General features: G+C 46.6%; 1 protein-coding gene across 5 annotated transcripts in view; it reads left to right on the forward strand.

The window, feature by feature from the left end:
• GPR161 (G protein-coupled receptor 161) overlaps positions 1-16952 on the forward strand; it is a 52482-nt gene that overhangs the window by 22211 nt on the left and 13319 nt on the right. For all 5 annotated transcript variants that reach the window (XM_038542629.1, XM_038542631.1, XM_038542633.1 and 2 more), the window contains 2 exons: positions 7801-8218; positions 14569-15293. In XM_038542629.1, the coding sequence (XP_038398557.1) occupies positions 7801-8218; positions 14569-15293 (1143 nt within the window). The remainder of the gene's footprint in view (positions 1-7800; positions 8219-14568; positions 15294-16952) is intronic.

Raw genomic sequence — 16952 nt, forward strand, 5'->3', positions numbered from 1 at the left:
TGAAAATCAGAGTTCTAGGTAAAAATATGAGGTGAGATCATCCTATCCAAATTTGCACAATTAAACAAGAGAGGTAATCTACCCTTACCTTGTAGTAATTCTGTTTCTGCAGATCAAGGTACTTCTGGGATCACTTCTTGGAAATTACCATGCAAACTGGTTTATAAAACACAATAAATACCTGTCTCAATATTCCGTAACACTGCGTTATTTTTTAACCCAAAATAATACTGTATCAAGATTTGGCTTTGAATGACTTGAAGCCATCGCCAGGAATCCAACCCAGCAGACTGTTCACCGTCTCTAGGAATGGCCAAGAGGCCAAGGTAACTCCAGAAGAGGTACATCCGTGCTACACTGAGCCATGGCAGGAAAGAGGAAGGAATGTGAAGCCTTCCCTGGTAACCTGTCAGGAGTAACTTCTGATTCGTTTGTTAAAACCCCAGTCATGCCTCTCATTCTCTCTCTTTTACAAATAAATAAATAAATAAAATCTTAAGAAAAAAAAAACTACCTCAGTTATGGAACACATGTGTTGTTTCTTAGAGATACGGCACAAGGCAACAAGGCAGGGCACAGTGAGTGTGGGAGTTCTGAACCACCTTTGTGTCTGGCGGCAGAACTGGCCCACAGAGTGGTAATGTGAGTCACACGTGAATTTGCTTCCATTCAATGGGCCCCGGCTTGTCAGGCCCTGGGTAAGCGGGCTGCCTGCCAGGACGCCTTCGCTGGCTGGGGCAATCTGAGTCCTCTCTCTTGTTCTTTAAAGGTACACCCCTGGGGGATTTGTTGGGGTTGTGCCTCCCCACTGCACAAGTTGGGAGGCCTCCTGGCAGAGGCCGGGATTTTGGAGTTCCCTGGTGGGCAGCTCTTTGGCCCACACACCCCTTCTGCCTCCTGGGAAAGGTTGGACCAGAGAGCCTCAGCTCTGCAGGCAGCCCTGGGTTCTCTGGTCCTACAGTTCACAAGTGTGCCTATTGTAGGGCCTCTGGAGAGTAACAGGGGAGAGTACTGCTTTATTAATTCTTTTCCCTGTCCTTTCTATGGTTTTTTTGTTTGTTTGTTTGTTTAGGTTTCGTTTTTGGTTGTTTTTTTTTTTTTAAGATTTTATTTATTTATTTATTTATTCATTCATTCATTCATTCATGAGAGACATAGAGAGAGAAGCAGAGACATAGGCAGAAGGAGAAAGAAGCAGGCTCCATGCAAGGAGCCCAATGTGGGACTCCATCCCAGATCCCAGGATCACGCCCTGAGCCAAAGGCAGATGCTCAACTGCTGAGCCACCCAGGTGTCCCTGTTTGTTTGTTTTTTTAAAGATTATTTATTTGAGAGAGTGTGTGTACACATAAGCATGAGCAGGAAGGGGAGGGGCAGAGGGGGAGGGAGAAGCAGAATCCCTGCTCAGCAGGGAGCCTGATGTGGGGCTCAATCCCAGGACCCTGGGATCATGACCTGAGCTGAAGGAAGACACTTAACTGACTGAGCCACTCAGGCGCCCCTTCCCCTGTCTTTTGGATTTTAAGTTCTGCATCCTATTTTTATTCTTTTACATTGTTAATACTCATATTTAGCAATGACAAACTTCTGGAAGCTAGTCCTTCATCTACAGATAATTATTGAGTGTACCAACTACATACCACACACTTGTGCAGGTGCTGGGGAAGCAGCCCTAACCAAAGTTCCTGCCCTGAGTACATAATAATCTGGACTCTTTCTACTCTAACCATGCCTTTAAGAGCTTCCATTTTGCTTAGTATTTTAATTTTGCCCTGGTTTCAAAGCCTCTAAATTAGCTCTTTTTTTTAATATAAAATTTATGGCTGATGTTTAACTTTTTAAATTTAAGCTTCATTTTTAAGCAGTTGTTATTTAGATTTATGCATAAATTTGCCAGTTTCTTTTCTAACAGTTGATTCTTGCACGCTGTTTATTTTTTGGATTTTGGGTTCCTTCATGAAATGTGTCTTTAAGTGGATCATTCAGTCAGTTTACAATTAGTAAACTTTCAGGTTTTGTTTGCCTCAAAAGTGTATTGTGCCCTCTCTTGGATGATATTATAGAACTTTAGGGAAAGAGTTCTTTTCCTCAGTCATCACTTTGAGAGATCCTTCCACGGTTTTTTGGCCTCTATTTTCTGTTTTCTTCAAAAGAAGAGTCTGCTGTTTATTTAATGTTACTTCTTTATCAGAAAACTTGCTTTTACTATTTTCTCTGTGTCTTGATGTTTGGCATTTTTCATTGTGATGTGCCTTGCTGCAGACTTTTTCTAATTTACTCTTAGAATTTGAGATAACCCTTCATTCTGAGGACTTGTATCTTCCTTTAATTCTAGAAAATGTTCAGTCATTCCTTTAAAAATTGTGTCAACCTTGATGTGGACAGTCTAGGCCCAACTGAATGCAAGTTGGGTGCTTTGGACTCAAGTAACAAAACTGAAAATAGATCTAAAAATCATTTTAAGAAATGTATTTCCTGTAACAAGCCAGGATGAGTGACTAGATGGTTTGCTAATTCAGCGGCTCCAGGATTGACCATCTCCTTGCTGTGCATAGCACGCTGGCTTAGCACCTCTGAGGATCCCAAGATGCCTGCCTTAGGGCCCTCAGGAAAAGATTTGTCTTCTGGGTCTTTATGAGATCAGAGTAGCTTCCCCCGAGTACCTCCATTTCCACCCCTGCCAACCCCCGACTTCTCCTCTTGACTACTTGGCCAGGATTGCATGGAGAAAGGGACACAATGATTACTTTAGACCAACCAGGATTTAGCTCCCAGATCTAGGGATAGGATCAACCATCTTGGAGTCACTGGGAGGAGGATTACACCAGAACCAAGTCAGAGGTCTGCCAGTAAGGAGAAGAGCCAGAGTGGTGGTTGGGTAGGCACCCAGCAGCATCTGCTACCTACATTTTTCACTCTTTTGCTGTCCTTCTATTGAACTTATGTTGGATCTTCTTATCTGTCTTTCGTAAATCTTGACTTTTCATGTTTTCAGTTTCTTAATTTTTTTAATTGAATTTTGGGTAATTTCCTCAGAGCCATCTACCAGTTTACCATCTTTCTCTTTAGTTAAATCTGCTGTTCAGCATAACCATTGAGTTTTTAATTTTGACAACAAAAATTTTAATTTCTAAAATCTCAATAGGATTCTTTTTTTTCTCAATTGCTTACTATTTTTTCATGGTATCTTGTTCTTTCGTTATGATTCTTACCCCTTTTCTTTTTAAAGCTTTCAATAATATTTATATTATAGCCTTATTCAACTTTTTCTATTAATTTAAGTTCTTGGAATGTCAATTCTGTTTTTTGTTCTGATTGTCACTCATGATGAACACTATGCACTCACCTTCACTGAGTGTTTGTTTTGTGAATGTGGAAATTTACCACAGACCCATTTTATGTTTACTTTTGTCAGCATTAATTTTTACATGGATTTATTAGTTTGGATTTCTGCCCCATGCAGAATGCATGGATTTGGTACCTGCATCAGCATGGCACATGACTCAGTGTTTGCTTTCTCATGGCAGGGGGTGTTTTTCATGCTCTACCCAGAGCCTCAGGTAAATGACTGTGTTGTTTTTTTTTTTTTTTTTTTTGCTTCCCCCTGCCAGCGGGAAGAACTTTTCTAATCTCTTATTCACGGAGGGGGCTGCACTTCTAGAACCCATGGTTTATACAGGCATTGGTTCCAGTTCTCTGCCTTGTGGAGCTCAGAGTTGCCCTCCCACATAAACCACCTCAGTTCCAGGGCTCTTGAACTGGATCTAACACTCTTTTGGCCGTAGGTGTGGGATTTTAACTGACTTTGAATTTTCTCCCTATTTTTGGTACCTGTGGATTTCTCTCTCTTGGCTTTTCTTTTCCTTTTTAAAAACTGGGGTCACATTTAAGCCAGCATTTCAGTGAATTTGGAGTGGGAAAGACATTCATGTAGGCTGAGTCCACCATTTTGCCAGATAGGATTCCCTTAATGAGTGAAAAACACTCTGCTTAGCTTGAGGAATAAAGCACGTATTTTCTCATTTACTTTTTTATTTTATAGTTTCATTCTCTTAATCTTTCTGACTGCATTTCAGGGATTTTCCTTGGAAGCTGTTTCTGTATATTTGAATAGGAGGTTCATACTGATGCCTCCTGTACCAACCTAACACTACAGGGTCCGTCTTCTCCTCTTCTTCTTCCATAATCTGTGCCTCCTTTCTCCCACAGACATACATACTCAGTTGCTCTACACTCAGAATAGTCATAAAATTACAACACCATTATCATCAAGCCTACTACATAAACTTGGTAGTTCTTTAATATATACCATTAACAATTTGTAGTCAAAATACTGTATTTTATTTAATTATTTTTTAAAGATTTTATTTATTTACTCACAAGAGACACACAGAGAGAGGCAGAGGCATAGGCAGTGGGAGAAACAGACTTCCCTGTGGGGAGACTGGATGTGGACCTCAATCCCAGCACCCTGGGATCACAACCTGAGCCGAAGGCAGATGCTCAATCACTGAGCCACCCAGATGCCCCCAAAATACTGTATTTTAAAAGCTACTTGATAGAACTTTTTTGTCTGTATGGTTATGTTATCAATCGAATATATAGTTAGGCCTAATTTTTCTGTTGGCAATAATTTTGTCTCCTTTTTTTTAAAGATTTTATTTATTTGTTCATGAGAGAGAAAGAGGCAGAGACATAGGCAGAGGGAGAGAAGCAGGCTCCCTGCAGGGAGCCAGATGTGGACCGTGATCCCAGGACCCTGGGATCACAACCTGAGCCAAAGGCAGATGCTCAACCACCGAGCCCCCAGGTGCCCCAATTTTACTTTTTGCATTCATTTGTATTAAAAATTTTTTAGCATATAAAATATTTACATGGTTCAAGAATCAAAACTGTGAAAAATACTTAAGAGAAATTTTGCTTCCATTAGTTTCTTAATTTCTAGTTATCTTTACTATTTTTCTTTTTGTATAAGTAAACTAATATTTATGCATATTTATATGTGGATACATTCTTATTTTCCCTTCTTTCTCACATTTTTCTAATTTCTTGTTTTTTTACAATTAGTGCCTCAACAAATGAAACAACTTTGTGCATCTGTCATTTCATATTATGAACTTATACCTTCAGGCAGGTACCTGGAAATAGAATTGCTGGGTCAAAGGGCACATGCATATGGAGCTTTGTTAGATATTGCCAAACCCCCTCCACAGGGCTTTTCCCTTCTGCAATCACATTTGGAGTGAGTGTGGGAGAACGCATGTTTCCCTGCAGCCTCACCAACAGAGTGATGCCGCACTCGTGAGTTTTTAGTGGCATGAAATTTAAGAGATGGTATCTCATGTAGTTTTGTGGGCATTTCTCTTATTTTAATTGACATTGGGCATCTTTTCATAGGTTTACAGTATGATTAGTATATCTTGTTCTGTGAACTGTTTATGTCTATTTGTACCTGCTTTTATTGAAATATAAATTGGCACATAACATCATGTAAGTTTAAGGGATATGACATAATGATTTGATGGATAAATGTATGCAAAATGACCATAAGTTTTGTTGATATCTATCTCCTCAGAGAGCTACATTTTTTTCTGTTTATAGCTTTTGCTCAATTTTCTGTTTTTTCACCTTTCTGGGGTATTTTTAATTATTTATAAATTAAATTGATTAATCCTTTCTCTATGACATAAATTATAAATACTTTCTTGTATTTTGTCATTTGTCTAATGACTCAACGTCTGTTTTCTTTACCATGTCATCACTTGCAAAGTTAATATGCTCATGTATGACCTTTGTTTTGAGACACCAAATAATTTACTTATAAGAGTTAACAAAATTAAAAAAAAAAAAAAAAGTTAACAAAATTCAGAACTCACAAAATAAAGACAAAACCCCGAGACAACCTTACAAAGACACGGATGTAGAAGGCATACCTACAAGGTATATTCATTGCACAAAGCCGGAGTAACTAACATACTGTATAACTGAGCAAAAATTTAGAATATTTCAGCAGCCTGGAAATATGGGCCCAAATGCACGAAATAAAATTTAGTAGAAATAATGTGTTGTATTTAGGTTTAAAAACATTAATGCCATCAATTAAAGATTGGGGACAGCTGCCTTCACAGAAATTCCTATGTGTATAAGTGTTGGGTTTTAGACGACCACACAGTTAGATAAGCCCAACAGGATGATACGGTTGCTGAAGGAAAATGCATTCTTAGAGTGAACAGCAGGAGGAGGTTGTTCTGATGATGGAGAAAATTGCCCCCTTGTGCTCGACACTTAGCAGACCACATCCAGAAGATGCGTTCGGTTTTGGGGACTATGGGATCAAGAAGGTCACAGTTAGCTGCAAACAGGTCCAAAGCAAGGAGTCTGAATTAGCCAAGAGTCTGGACTCATATCAGGGACTCAGGAGATAAAATCTGGAGAAGGGAAAGCAAGTCACTTGGGAAGCACTTAGAGGCTATCAAGTGGAGGAGGGATTCAGACTGTTTGGTGGGGCTTAAGCCAGCAGGCCTCAGGTCTGTGGTGAGGACCCACAGCAGGTAGGCTCCCTGGAACAGGAAGCTCTCTGACCAGCACATGGGACTGCTGGAAGGGGAAGGGCCACCTCTGAACCCACCTGCTCCCTGTGGCCAAAAGTGTGTGGACAGCGGTGTCAGGTCAGCCAGGGGCAGTGGGGAAAGCCTCTGCCGCCCTGTGTGGGCAGATTAGGAACTATGGTCCTGTCATCTGGCTCATGGAAGGAAAGCTGTCCTTTCTGGTGTCTTCTGTTTGTTGGGAACAGGAGCAGGTAGGGGAAGTGATTGGTGGGTTTTTTGGCTGATGAAAGTAGATGAAGTTTTTGGAGAAACGTGGCCCTTGGAATTTAACGTTAAGATGTTAACCTTCAGTTTTAGCCAAGGTCTCGAGCTAGCGTCCCAAGAGCAGGGGCTGCGCTGTGTGGAGAATGGTGTCGTGGGCCAAGGCCTCACCCTGTGCCCACATATCCCCATTTGTGCTTAGTGTCCGATGCTTGCCCTCCTTTGCTGTGTCTGACAAGAGCCAAGATGATGGCTCTGAATGAATTGTACATGTCAAAAGTCTGCTCAGGGACCTCAGAAGAGTTCCTACGATAAGCTTGCTTTGGAACTTGAACAGGCACACAAATCACCTGGGGATGGGATTCTGCATCTGAAACAAAGTATGTACTTTATGTTGGCTAATTGAATTTAAACTTTAAAAAATGTAAAAAAAAGAAAAAAAAGAAAAGAAAAAAACCACAAACCCATAAACCACCAAAAAAGAAATATGCACATTCTGGTTCAGGGAGTCAGAGGCGTGCCTGAGATTCCCGGTCTCTGTGGGCTCCATGGGATGCTACTGCCGCTGGCTCAGGGAGCTCCCTGGGTTGCAGGGGCCCCGGAGCAGCACAGAGACCCCTGCCTGCTGCTTGTTTCCAGTGCAGGTTCCCAGGCTGGACATCTGATCTCCGGGACCACCCCTGTGCGGCGGGGCCCCAAAATTGGCTGTTGGGCCAGCACGCAGGCCGTACATCACGGGCTTTGAACACTGGCCACAGGAACAGTGATTAGGTTGGGTTAGGTTGGAAGAACACGTCGTTCAAGGAGACACAGGGAGTCCCACACAAAGTAGGTTATAGAAAACAGGCCGCTTTTGTGGAGCTTGAGCGGGGAAGCCTGGCTGAGAGTCTCAGGCTGCCAAGAGGACTGGAGCCTCTGCTGCTCTTCTGTCGAGTGCATGTGAGAGGATCTGATGAGTCTTTTCCTGTCCGTCGGTCTCCCCTTTTTCTAGCCGTCCAGCATGCTTTGCACACCGCACGCCGAGGTGCCCTGACCATGAGCCTGAACTCTTCCCTCGGCCACAGGAAGGAGCTGAGTAACCTCACAGAGGAGGAGAGTGGTGAAGGGGGCGCTGTCGTCACTGACTTCATCACCATCATCATCATCACCATTTTCGTCTGCCTGGGCAACCTGGTCATCGCCGTCACCTTGTACAAGAAGTCGTACCTCCTCACCCTCAGCAACAAGTTCGTCTTCAGCCTGACCCTGTCCAACTTCCTGCTGTCCGTGCTGGTGCTGCCTTTTGTGGCCACCAGCTCCATTCGGAGGGAATGGATCTTTGGTGTGGTCTGGTGCAACTTCTCCGCCCTCCTCTACCTGCTGATCAGCTCGGCCAGCATGCTCACACTCGGGGTCATCGCTGTCGACCGGTAAGCCTGCCTCTGAGAATCAAGGAATTAAGGAATGGGTGCCGAGGGGGGAGCCTGGGAGATCATCTGGTCCTGTGACTTTCACTGTCTTAGTTCCTTGGGAGGATGTCGGGGGCTTTGGCCTCGTCCTCCATCCCTCTGACCAGAGTACCTCTGATTTTATCTAATCTGCATTATTGCATTTAGTTTTATTTTTTATAAAAAGATATTCTGATGCTTAAGAAGAAAGTTCTTAAAACCTCTGATGCACCCTTTGTAGATGAGGAAAAGAAACTGGGGAAAGTGATCTGTCAGGGAGATTAGGTCCAGGGCTTCACAGAGGGCTGCCTGCTGTCTCTTGCTTTGCTTGGGCCCCTCCGTTCATCATGCTTCTTAGGATTTTGCTCATGGGCACTTCACTCATCACAGGCAAGTGTTTGACTTCGGGGGGCGAGAGTAGATTGAAATTGTGGGATCAGGAGGGAGCAGTGGAGTCAGGAGGCTAGCTGGGGTTCCTGTCACTGGGTGACATGGTCCGCGGGCTCCCTCAGGACCATCTGTTGTTGAGCTGATGAACGGTAGCTGGATGGTGCACCCAGAGTGCAGGCCTGTACCAGGCCTAAGGCCAGACCGTGTTGGCCTCCTCTGGCTGTGGGGAATGCAAATTGGTCATAACTAATCAGTTGGCTTCTCTAAATCTCTTTTTTTTTCCAATAATGAAAATGATACAGAAAATGTGAAGGATAAAGTAAGAACTATCCCTAATCCCACCAATCAGAAGCAATGACTGTTTTGATGTTAGTATATTTACCTGTAGTAATCTTTGGTTGCATGCAGTACACTTTTTAAATAGGCTTTATGGCACGTGTGGTTTGTGTTACCTGCTTTTTTACTTAACAAGTGATCATGAGCATTGTTTTCCCACCTGCAAGTGTGAATGCTCTTTAGAAACATGATGTTTAATGGTTCCATGGTATTCCATCCTGTGGAGGCACTAGAATTTGTTTTTACAGTCCCTTCTTAGCTTACTGTCATATAGAGCATGTTTGAGGGAGGTGTATGTTGTGGAATTGTGTTTTTGGTAAGAGCAATAAAACACACTTTCAAGATTCTTTGTGTGTAAAAGGCATGTTGTTTTTCAGAAGATGGTACAGATTTTTACTCTTGTAGCTATTTGTCAGCATCCTATCAAGACTGATTATATGACATTTAAAAAAAAAACTGGAACTTTGTTGGCAGTGGGAGGCATGGGATCTCACTGTTGTTCTAAATTCTATGTTTTTAAAAAATTGGCGATCTTTGAGCATCCTTTCCTGGGCCTTGGGTTCTGTGGGACACAGAGTGAGGACGAATGGCTAGAGCAGAGCTGGGGAGTTAGTTCTTAAGTGCCTCTCACGGGGGTCATCTCTATATGGATGCTTGGGGTATTGTCCCAGCTTGGCAGGGGCGGCTCTAGGGGGCTGTAAGTTGTTTGCTTGAATGTTGGGTTCCTCCGCAAGCATGACAGATCCTCCAGTTGTGCTGTCAGAGCGCACTGTCCCTGAGATGGGTGACCTGTTCCGGCACCCTGTTCTTTCCCACTGTGGCACTGGTTGGCACTGGTTGGCACTCTAGGGGAGGCCCTGTGCTGAGTCCTGAGGGTGGCAGGATACAAGTACGGACAGGACAGACCTCGCCCACCAGGAGTTTACAGGCGAAAGGCAGAGGCAGCAGGGGAGTGTGGGTGTGAACACAAAGCCGAAATAGCCGAGGGTGCAGCTCCAGTCCAGCCCTGGGTGGCAGGGCCAGGGGTGCTTCTGGGAAAGGTGGCATTTGAATGAATACATTAGGACAGCAAGTAGGATGCCTTGACCAGACCCTTGTGATTACAGGGGAGGGACTGGCGTAAAATGTGGTAAAAGTTTTCAAATAACTTCATGGCAGGTGCCATTTATTTTTTTATATTGATCATTCGTGTGGTTTAAAGATACAAATTGACTGGACCAGTTAACTTGATTTTGTCCATTTAAGTGACATATTTATATACTCCTTCTGTCTGCTTAATTTTGTTAAATTAATTGTACTCAATCTTGGTAATTTCAGAGGTCATCTATTTGCCATAGTCTATTGCAAACCTAAAGATGCAACTATGTGTGCTTGTGTGTGTGTCTGTGAGAGAGGAAGGGAAGGAGAGATGGGGAGAGGTCAGGAGGGAGAGAGAAGAGGAAAGGCAATAACGCAGAGACAAAGAACAGAGAGAATGGGACTAGAAGAGAGAAATAGTTACATTTCTAAGAAAGTGGAAAAGAAGAAAACCTGGGGCCGTGGTCACGACCTCAACTAAAAAGGGTTGCTTGCTGATCACTTGCCAGGCGCTGTTGTGAGGCTTTGTGAGCTCACCCAAGCCCACATGGCTGGTAGGTGGCTCGTCCAGTTCTGAGGAGGTAGAGGCTGGGCTTTTAATCACCTCCAGAGATTGCACAGGGAACCACCGGTCATGTCTGACAAGTGGTTAGTTTAGCTCCAGGTTTCTCAGCCTGACAGTGCTGATATCGTGGGCCGGTAACATTTGCTGCATGGGGCTGAACTGGGAGCTCCTCACCAGATGCAAGTAGCTCCTCTCCAGTTGTGACACCCCAGAATGTCTCCAGTCATCGTCACATGTCTCCAGGGGACACGTCATCCCCAGTCGTGAACCCCAGCTAAATAAATCAATCAAATAATAAGTTGACAGATGACCAAAATTGTTTATTTTGTGGCCTCATGAAAAGACAGCAAAAAAACACAAGTGAAGAAAGAGTAGCTGACTGGAGCGAAGTTTGGTGGAAGTGTCAACATCCTAAACCAGCCACATGGAGATAGGGCCAGGTGGGGACCGTCATTAGACCAGGGCAGAATTTCCCCATGCCTAAGTCTGTGACATGGTCACCTCTAGCTTAGCCTGGAAGCTGCTCATGTTTTCACTTTGTGCTGGGATGGATGAAACCCCAGCTCTAAAACCCGTGTTTAATAAATCAAAATAGCTGGGACTGTGAGATGGTTAGTCATAGTGAAGCAATTCACTAGTGCTTTTAGGAGATTGTTCAGTATGAGTTAACGTGTGTTCTCCTCTTGCCTTGGGCTTTGTTCACATCTGTAGGTGGAGCTGTCTCATTGACCCAGACGTGGCTATTGGAGGGCTCCGCGTTAGAGCCCCCGTGTGCATAATGGCTTGTCAGTTACACGTGATGTTGTGAGAGCCTCTTTTGGGACCAGGGGTCCTGCTTGGGCTCATGTGTAAAAATGAGTGGCTGGAGGAAAGACTGAGAGCCCCAGAAGCCAGTTACGAGCAAGAGCCCAGAAGGCGAAAGGAACCCCTGCGCTTTGGCCTCCAATGACCTGCAGGGGAGCAGGGAGTTGCTTGTGACCTGCATTTTCCTTTGAACCTGCAAATAGACCTAAATGATGCTAAGTTGAAAGAAATGACGTTTCAAATCTCTGAAATCCATGTTTTTTTGGTGGGCAGGTGTGGGATTTTTTCATATCTTTATAGAGCTGTAGATTTGTGCATTTCATTGTATATAAATTTTATAAAAGATGGAAACAAACCCCAAAACTAGAATAGTCCTGGGGGGATAAAGGGGCAGCCCTCTGACCTTTGGCAACTGACCCCTTGGGAGCTGGCCCCTGACCCCAGCATCCCGGGGGACTCAGGGTCCAGCTGGGAGAGAGTACTGTTGTGTCCCACTGGAATTGCTCATGGCCAGAACCTCCGTCAGTGGATGAAGCAAATACCATTTATTACAATAAAGAGAAGACTTGCCATAAAATAATAATAACTGAGGGTTAAGAATAGCCAGAAGGGTATGTTGCAGAGGACAGCTTATTAATTGTAATTATTTTTACGACTGCCAGAGCAGGGTTGGTCAGAGGAGCCAGGGGCAGTTAACATTCCCCAGGCTTGGCTTCCCACACCTGGACGCGCCCTTGCCCCTGAAGTGTCCTGAGGTCAGAGGGCCTGCACAGTTTTTAAGAGGGCAGAGAAAAGAAATCTGGGGTACCTGGGTGGCTTAGGCAGTTGAGTGTCCCATTCTTGGTTTCAGCTCAGGTCATGATCTCATGGGTCCTGGGATCAAGCCTCATGTTGGGCTCCTCGCTCAACAGGGAGTCTGCTTGAGATTCTCTCCCTCCCTATAACACTCCGCCTACTAACACACATGCATGCACTTCCTCTCAAATCTAAAAAAAAAGAAAAAGAAAAATCTCTGCCTTGTTTTGTGTAAGTGAAGGAAACCTCCCAGGCACCCCTCCATCCCACCCTAGGTACTTCCTCACGTTTCACTTGCTGGGATGATGTACAGGTCAGGGTCTGGGCCATCACCTGCCAGGAGGTAGGAGACCACCAGAATGGCCCGGTTCATCTCTCGGGACTCAGAAGAGCCCAGTGTCCCTTCCTGGTCATGGCCATTGGGAGCAGCATGAACAATATGGGCCCCCATCTTCAGGAGAAGAGGGAGAGGTTGGTCAGAGAGAGAGCAGGCTCTGCCCCCACTGCCAGGGGAAGAGCAGGCACCATCTGGGCCTTTCCCTCAGTCCAACACGTTGCATTCCTGGAGCAGACCTGTGGCCGGGCTTCTGCAATGGTACAGATGAAGGACCTGAAGCTCTGAGAGGTTGAATCAGCTACCCAAAGTCACCCAGCTAGTAGACAGCAGAGCCACCATCTGAACCCAGGCATTCCAACTCCAAAGGCATGCTCCTTTTGCGGGCTGCACGGACATTGCAAGGTGCAAGCCCAGGTATCAGCATAAGACAGTGACAGTTGTACCCCAGGCCATGCGCAGTGACAGCTGTAATCCGTGCCAGATCCCTGCGGGATCTTTTCAGATCTCACACCCGGAAAGGCTGTCTTTCCAGGCTCCATCTTGCCTGGAGCCCGCAGCCCAACATCAGCAGCCCCAGGCTTATGTCTGATTAGGAGGGCCCTTCACAAGGATGCAGATGGGGGAAGCAGTCCCCCCCGCCCCAGGAGAGGCAGCAAGCAGCATATGGCAGTTTGGACAGTGGCCCCTGTCCTGGAGCCGCTGATGAACAAAGGGTGACTCGAGATGGTCCCAGTGGAGCAGGAGACTTCCCGGGAGGTGTGTGACCCTCACCGCCACGGCCATTTTCTGACATCCTACCTATACCAGGCAGCATCAATGTGGCCACCCCTGTCTTTTCCACATGCTGCCCTCATGGGGAAAACCCTATTACCCATTAAACAGCATTTCCTTTGGATAAAGTGTCTGAGTGGGGAGGACTGTGGTTTATTTCCAGCCCATGGTCTGGTCAGGCCTCCATGGCTCACATGCCCCTGGCCCCTGGCTCCTGACCCCTGGCCCCGGCTTCCATCTCCCGCCCTGCCTCCGCCCCACACCTGCCTGATTGAACCCTGTGTAGCCTTCCCCTGAGGCAGGCACTGGCTCCCATCCATGCCTCCCCGTAGCTGCCTTCCACCCCTATTACTCCTGGGTCAGGGCTTCTGATCTTTGAAGACCTGGATGTGTGTGCCATCTCCCACAGGAAGCCTGCTCTGACCCTGCCGTCTGGAACAGGTGCCCTGCCAAGCATCCCTCCTCCACCCACGGCCAAGGGGTTGGGAGCCGCCCGTATGGTGTGGACTCCTGGAGGAGATGGTTAACGAGCGACTGCTGGCCTGTGCATTGGGGACTGCGTTTATCTCGTTTCTTCCCCTTGTTTTGGGCAGGCTACATCTTCTTTCTCTGCTTTAGTGTCTTCATCTGTACAATGAGGATAATGGTAATCCTCACCACCTCAAGCAGTTGTCGTGAAGATTCCAGTTAGCTCTTACCTCCAGACCCTCAACCTCTCCCTGTTGTCTGTCTCCCCTCACATCTCCTCACCGCCTTTCCAGTACATAGCACAGCGCTTAGCACAGCGGGCCTTCAGTAAATGTTCATCCAGTGAATGAACCCCTTAGTCCTTTGATATTGCTCTGGTTTTTAATGACCCTCTGAAAACTGATCTAAATGGATTAATAATGTCAGCAACCCAGAAATTATCTGGCTTCATGCAGGATCCCTTAGAACTCCTGTGGATGCCTCAACATTACCCACAGCCCCAAATATGATTGGGCTCTCACATTGTGACTTGGAAACGGGACCACTTGAGCTCTGGCACCCAGCTCTTGCCTGAAGCGGGGTCCCAGAAAGCTGTGTAACATAGCATAGTCTGTGCCTTGTCGGGGAGAAGTTGGGAGAAGGAGCTACTTGTAGGAGCACGTACCACATGGCTGGATCGGATGGAGAAATTCAGCAAAGCTCCCTATGTTGGAGGGCACAGGGTGCCTATTCTGGTATATGGTCCCTATTTTGACTCCCCTCTCTCGTCTCCCTCTGTGCTTTCTCTAGCTACTATGCTGTCCTGTACCCCATGGTGTATCCCATGAAGATCACGGGGAACCGAGCTGTGATGGCGCTTGTCTATATATGGCTTCACTCCCTCATCGGCTGCCTGCCACCTCTGTTTGGTTGGTCGTCGGTGGAGTTTGACGAGTTCAAGTGGATGTGTGTGGCTGCGTGGCACCGGGAGCCCGGCTATACCGCCTTCTGGCAGATCTGGTGTGCCCTGTTCCCCTTCCTGGTCATGCTGGTGTGCTATGGCTTCATCTTCCGCGTGGCCAGGGTCAAGGCCCGCAAGGTGCACTGTGGCACTGTGGTCATCGTGGAGGAGGATGCACAGAGGAATGGGAGGAAGAACTCCAGCACCTCCACCTCCTCCTCCGGCAGCAGGAGGAATGCCTTTCAGGGCGTGGTCTATTCGGCCAACCAGTGCAAAGCCCTCATCACCATCCTGGTGGTCATCGGGGCCTTCATGGTCACCTGGGGCCCCTACATGGTTGTCATCACCTCCGAGGCCCTCTGGGGGAGGAACTACGTCTCCCCGGCCCTGGAGACCTGGGCCACGTGGCTGTCCTTTACCAGTGCCATCTGCCACCCCCTGATCTATGGGCTCTGGAACAAGACGGTTCGCAAGGAGCTGCTGGGCATGTGCTTTGGGGATCGGTACTACCGGGAGCCGTTCGTGCAGCGGCAGAGGATGTCCAGGCTCTTCAGCATTTCCAACAGGATCACAGGTAACTTGGGCGTCCACTGGGCAAGGGATGTTCGCCCTGGCAGGAACCGCCTGCAGGCCTCGAGGGCGCTCTCACGTGTTGAAGGGTGAGCGCTCAGAGGCTCCCGGAGCGTCCCCCGTCTTTCCCAGGCAGCTTTCCCAAGCGCAGCAGCTTGAGGCAGGGGACGCCAGAGCTCAGAATCCGTGTTGCAAGCACAGCCCCGGCCCTCCGGCCTCTTTCTCCCGACCACATTGGACTGGGCTACCCTCCACCTTGGGCCAGTCCTTTCCTTTCAGTGTTCTGGAAAGCGAACTCCATTTATGGGCCCCTCCCCTCCCCAGCTGCCCATCTCTGAACACATTCCTCCTCCTCGGGCCTTTCTGGCTGGGCCATGGTTTCCTCACACCGTCGCCGGTAACTCACGATGTGTCAGTGCCAAACCTCAGCCCTCACCTTGAAATGTCACGGTCTACTGTGTGTGAAGCGACTCCTCCATCTAGTAACCGATTTTGAGAGCTAACAGGTTTCTGGAGACAATCCTTTCACCTTTGGTGAGACCCAGAGGAATTACTCTAGGAAGAGATGGAATTTTTTTTTTAAGATTTAATTTTTATTTATTTGAGAGAGAAAGCATGAGGAGGGAGAGGGGTCAGAGGGAGAGGGAGAATCAGGCTCCTTGCTGAGCCAGGAGCCCGACACAGGGCTTGAACCCAGGACCCCTGGATCCTGACCTGAGCTGAATGCAGACACTTAGCCGATTGAGCCACCCAGTAGTTCGTTTTTTAATCCTTTTCATTTTGATATGATTTTAGACTTGGAAAAGAGCTGGGAAGCATGTACAGAGAATCCCATCCGCCTCTGCTTCTTCTGGTGTTAACACCTGGCCGAACCATAGCAGTTACCAAAATTAAGACATTAATATTGGTGTAGTGCTATTAACTATGCATTTGATTTGGATTTCACCCATTTTTCCCATTCCCATCCTTTTCCTGCTCCAGGATCCGGTTCACAATCATGTCATGGCTACCTTTGTCTTCTTCAAGTTTTGACAAGTCTGTGCTCTTCCCTTGTCTTCCATGACAGTAACGCTTTTGTAGAGAATTGGTTGGAGACTTCGTAGAACGCCCCGCAGTATGTGTGGGGCTGATGCGTTCTCAGGATTAGAATGAGGTTATACCTTTTTGGCCATGGGGAATGCTGTGGGGGTGCCATGCTCTCTGTAGTGATCACGTCAGGGGCACCTCGCTCACGTTACTTTGGTGTCTCAGTTGATGTCTTAGCTCAGGCTGCTATCACAAAATACCATAGATTAGGGGGCTTATACCACAGCCATGTGTTTCTCACAGTTCAGATGGCTGGAAATCTGAGGTCAAGGTGCTACAGAGGTTGGGTTCTGGTGAGAGCTCTCTTCCTAGCTGTCTTCTTGCTGCGGCTCATGTGGTGGAGGTGTGGGGAGACAGGACAGAGCAAGCCCTGTGGTCTCTTCTTATGAGGACCCCACCCTCAGGACCTCATCTCCTCCTGATTACCTCCTAAAGGCCTTATTTCCAAATGCCAGCACATTGGGGGTTAGGGTATATGAATTGGGGGGGATACAGTCTATACAATTCAAGGGGTATCTATTGGGTTTCTCCATTGTAAAGTCACTGTTGTTTCCATTATAATTAATACATACAATGG

Source organism: Canis lupus, chromosome 7, assembly GCF_011100685.1.
Source record: "Canis lupus familiaris isolate Mischka breed German Shepherd chromosome 7, alternate assembly UU_Cfam_GSD_1.0, whole genome shotgun sequence".
NCBI classification, from domain to species: domain Eukaryota; kingdom Metazoa; phylum Chordata; class Mammalia; order Carnivora; family Canidae; genus Canis; species Canis lupus.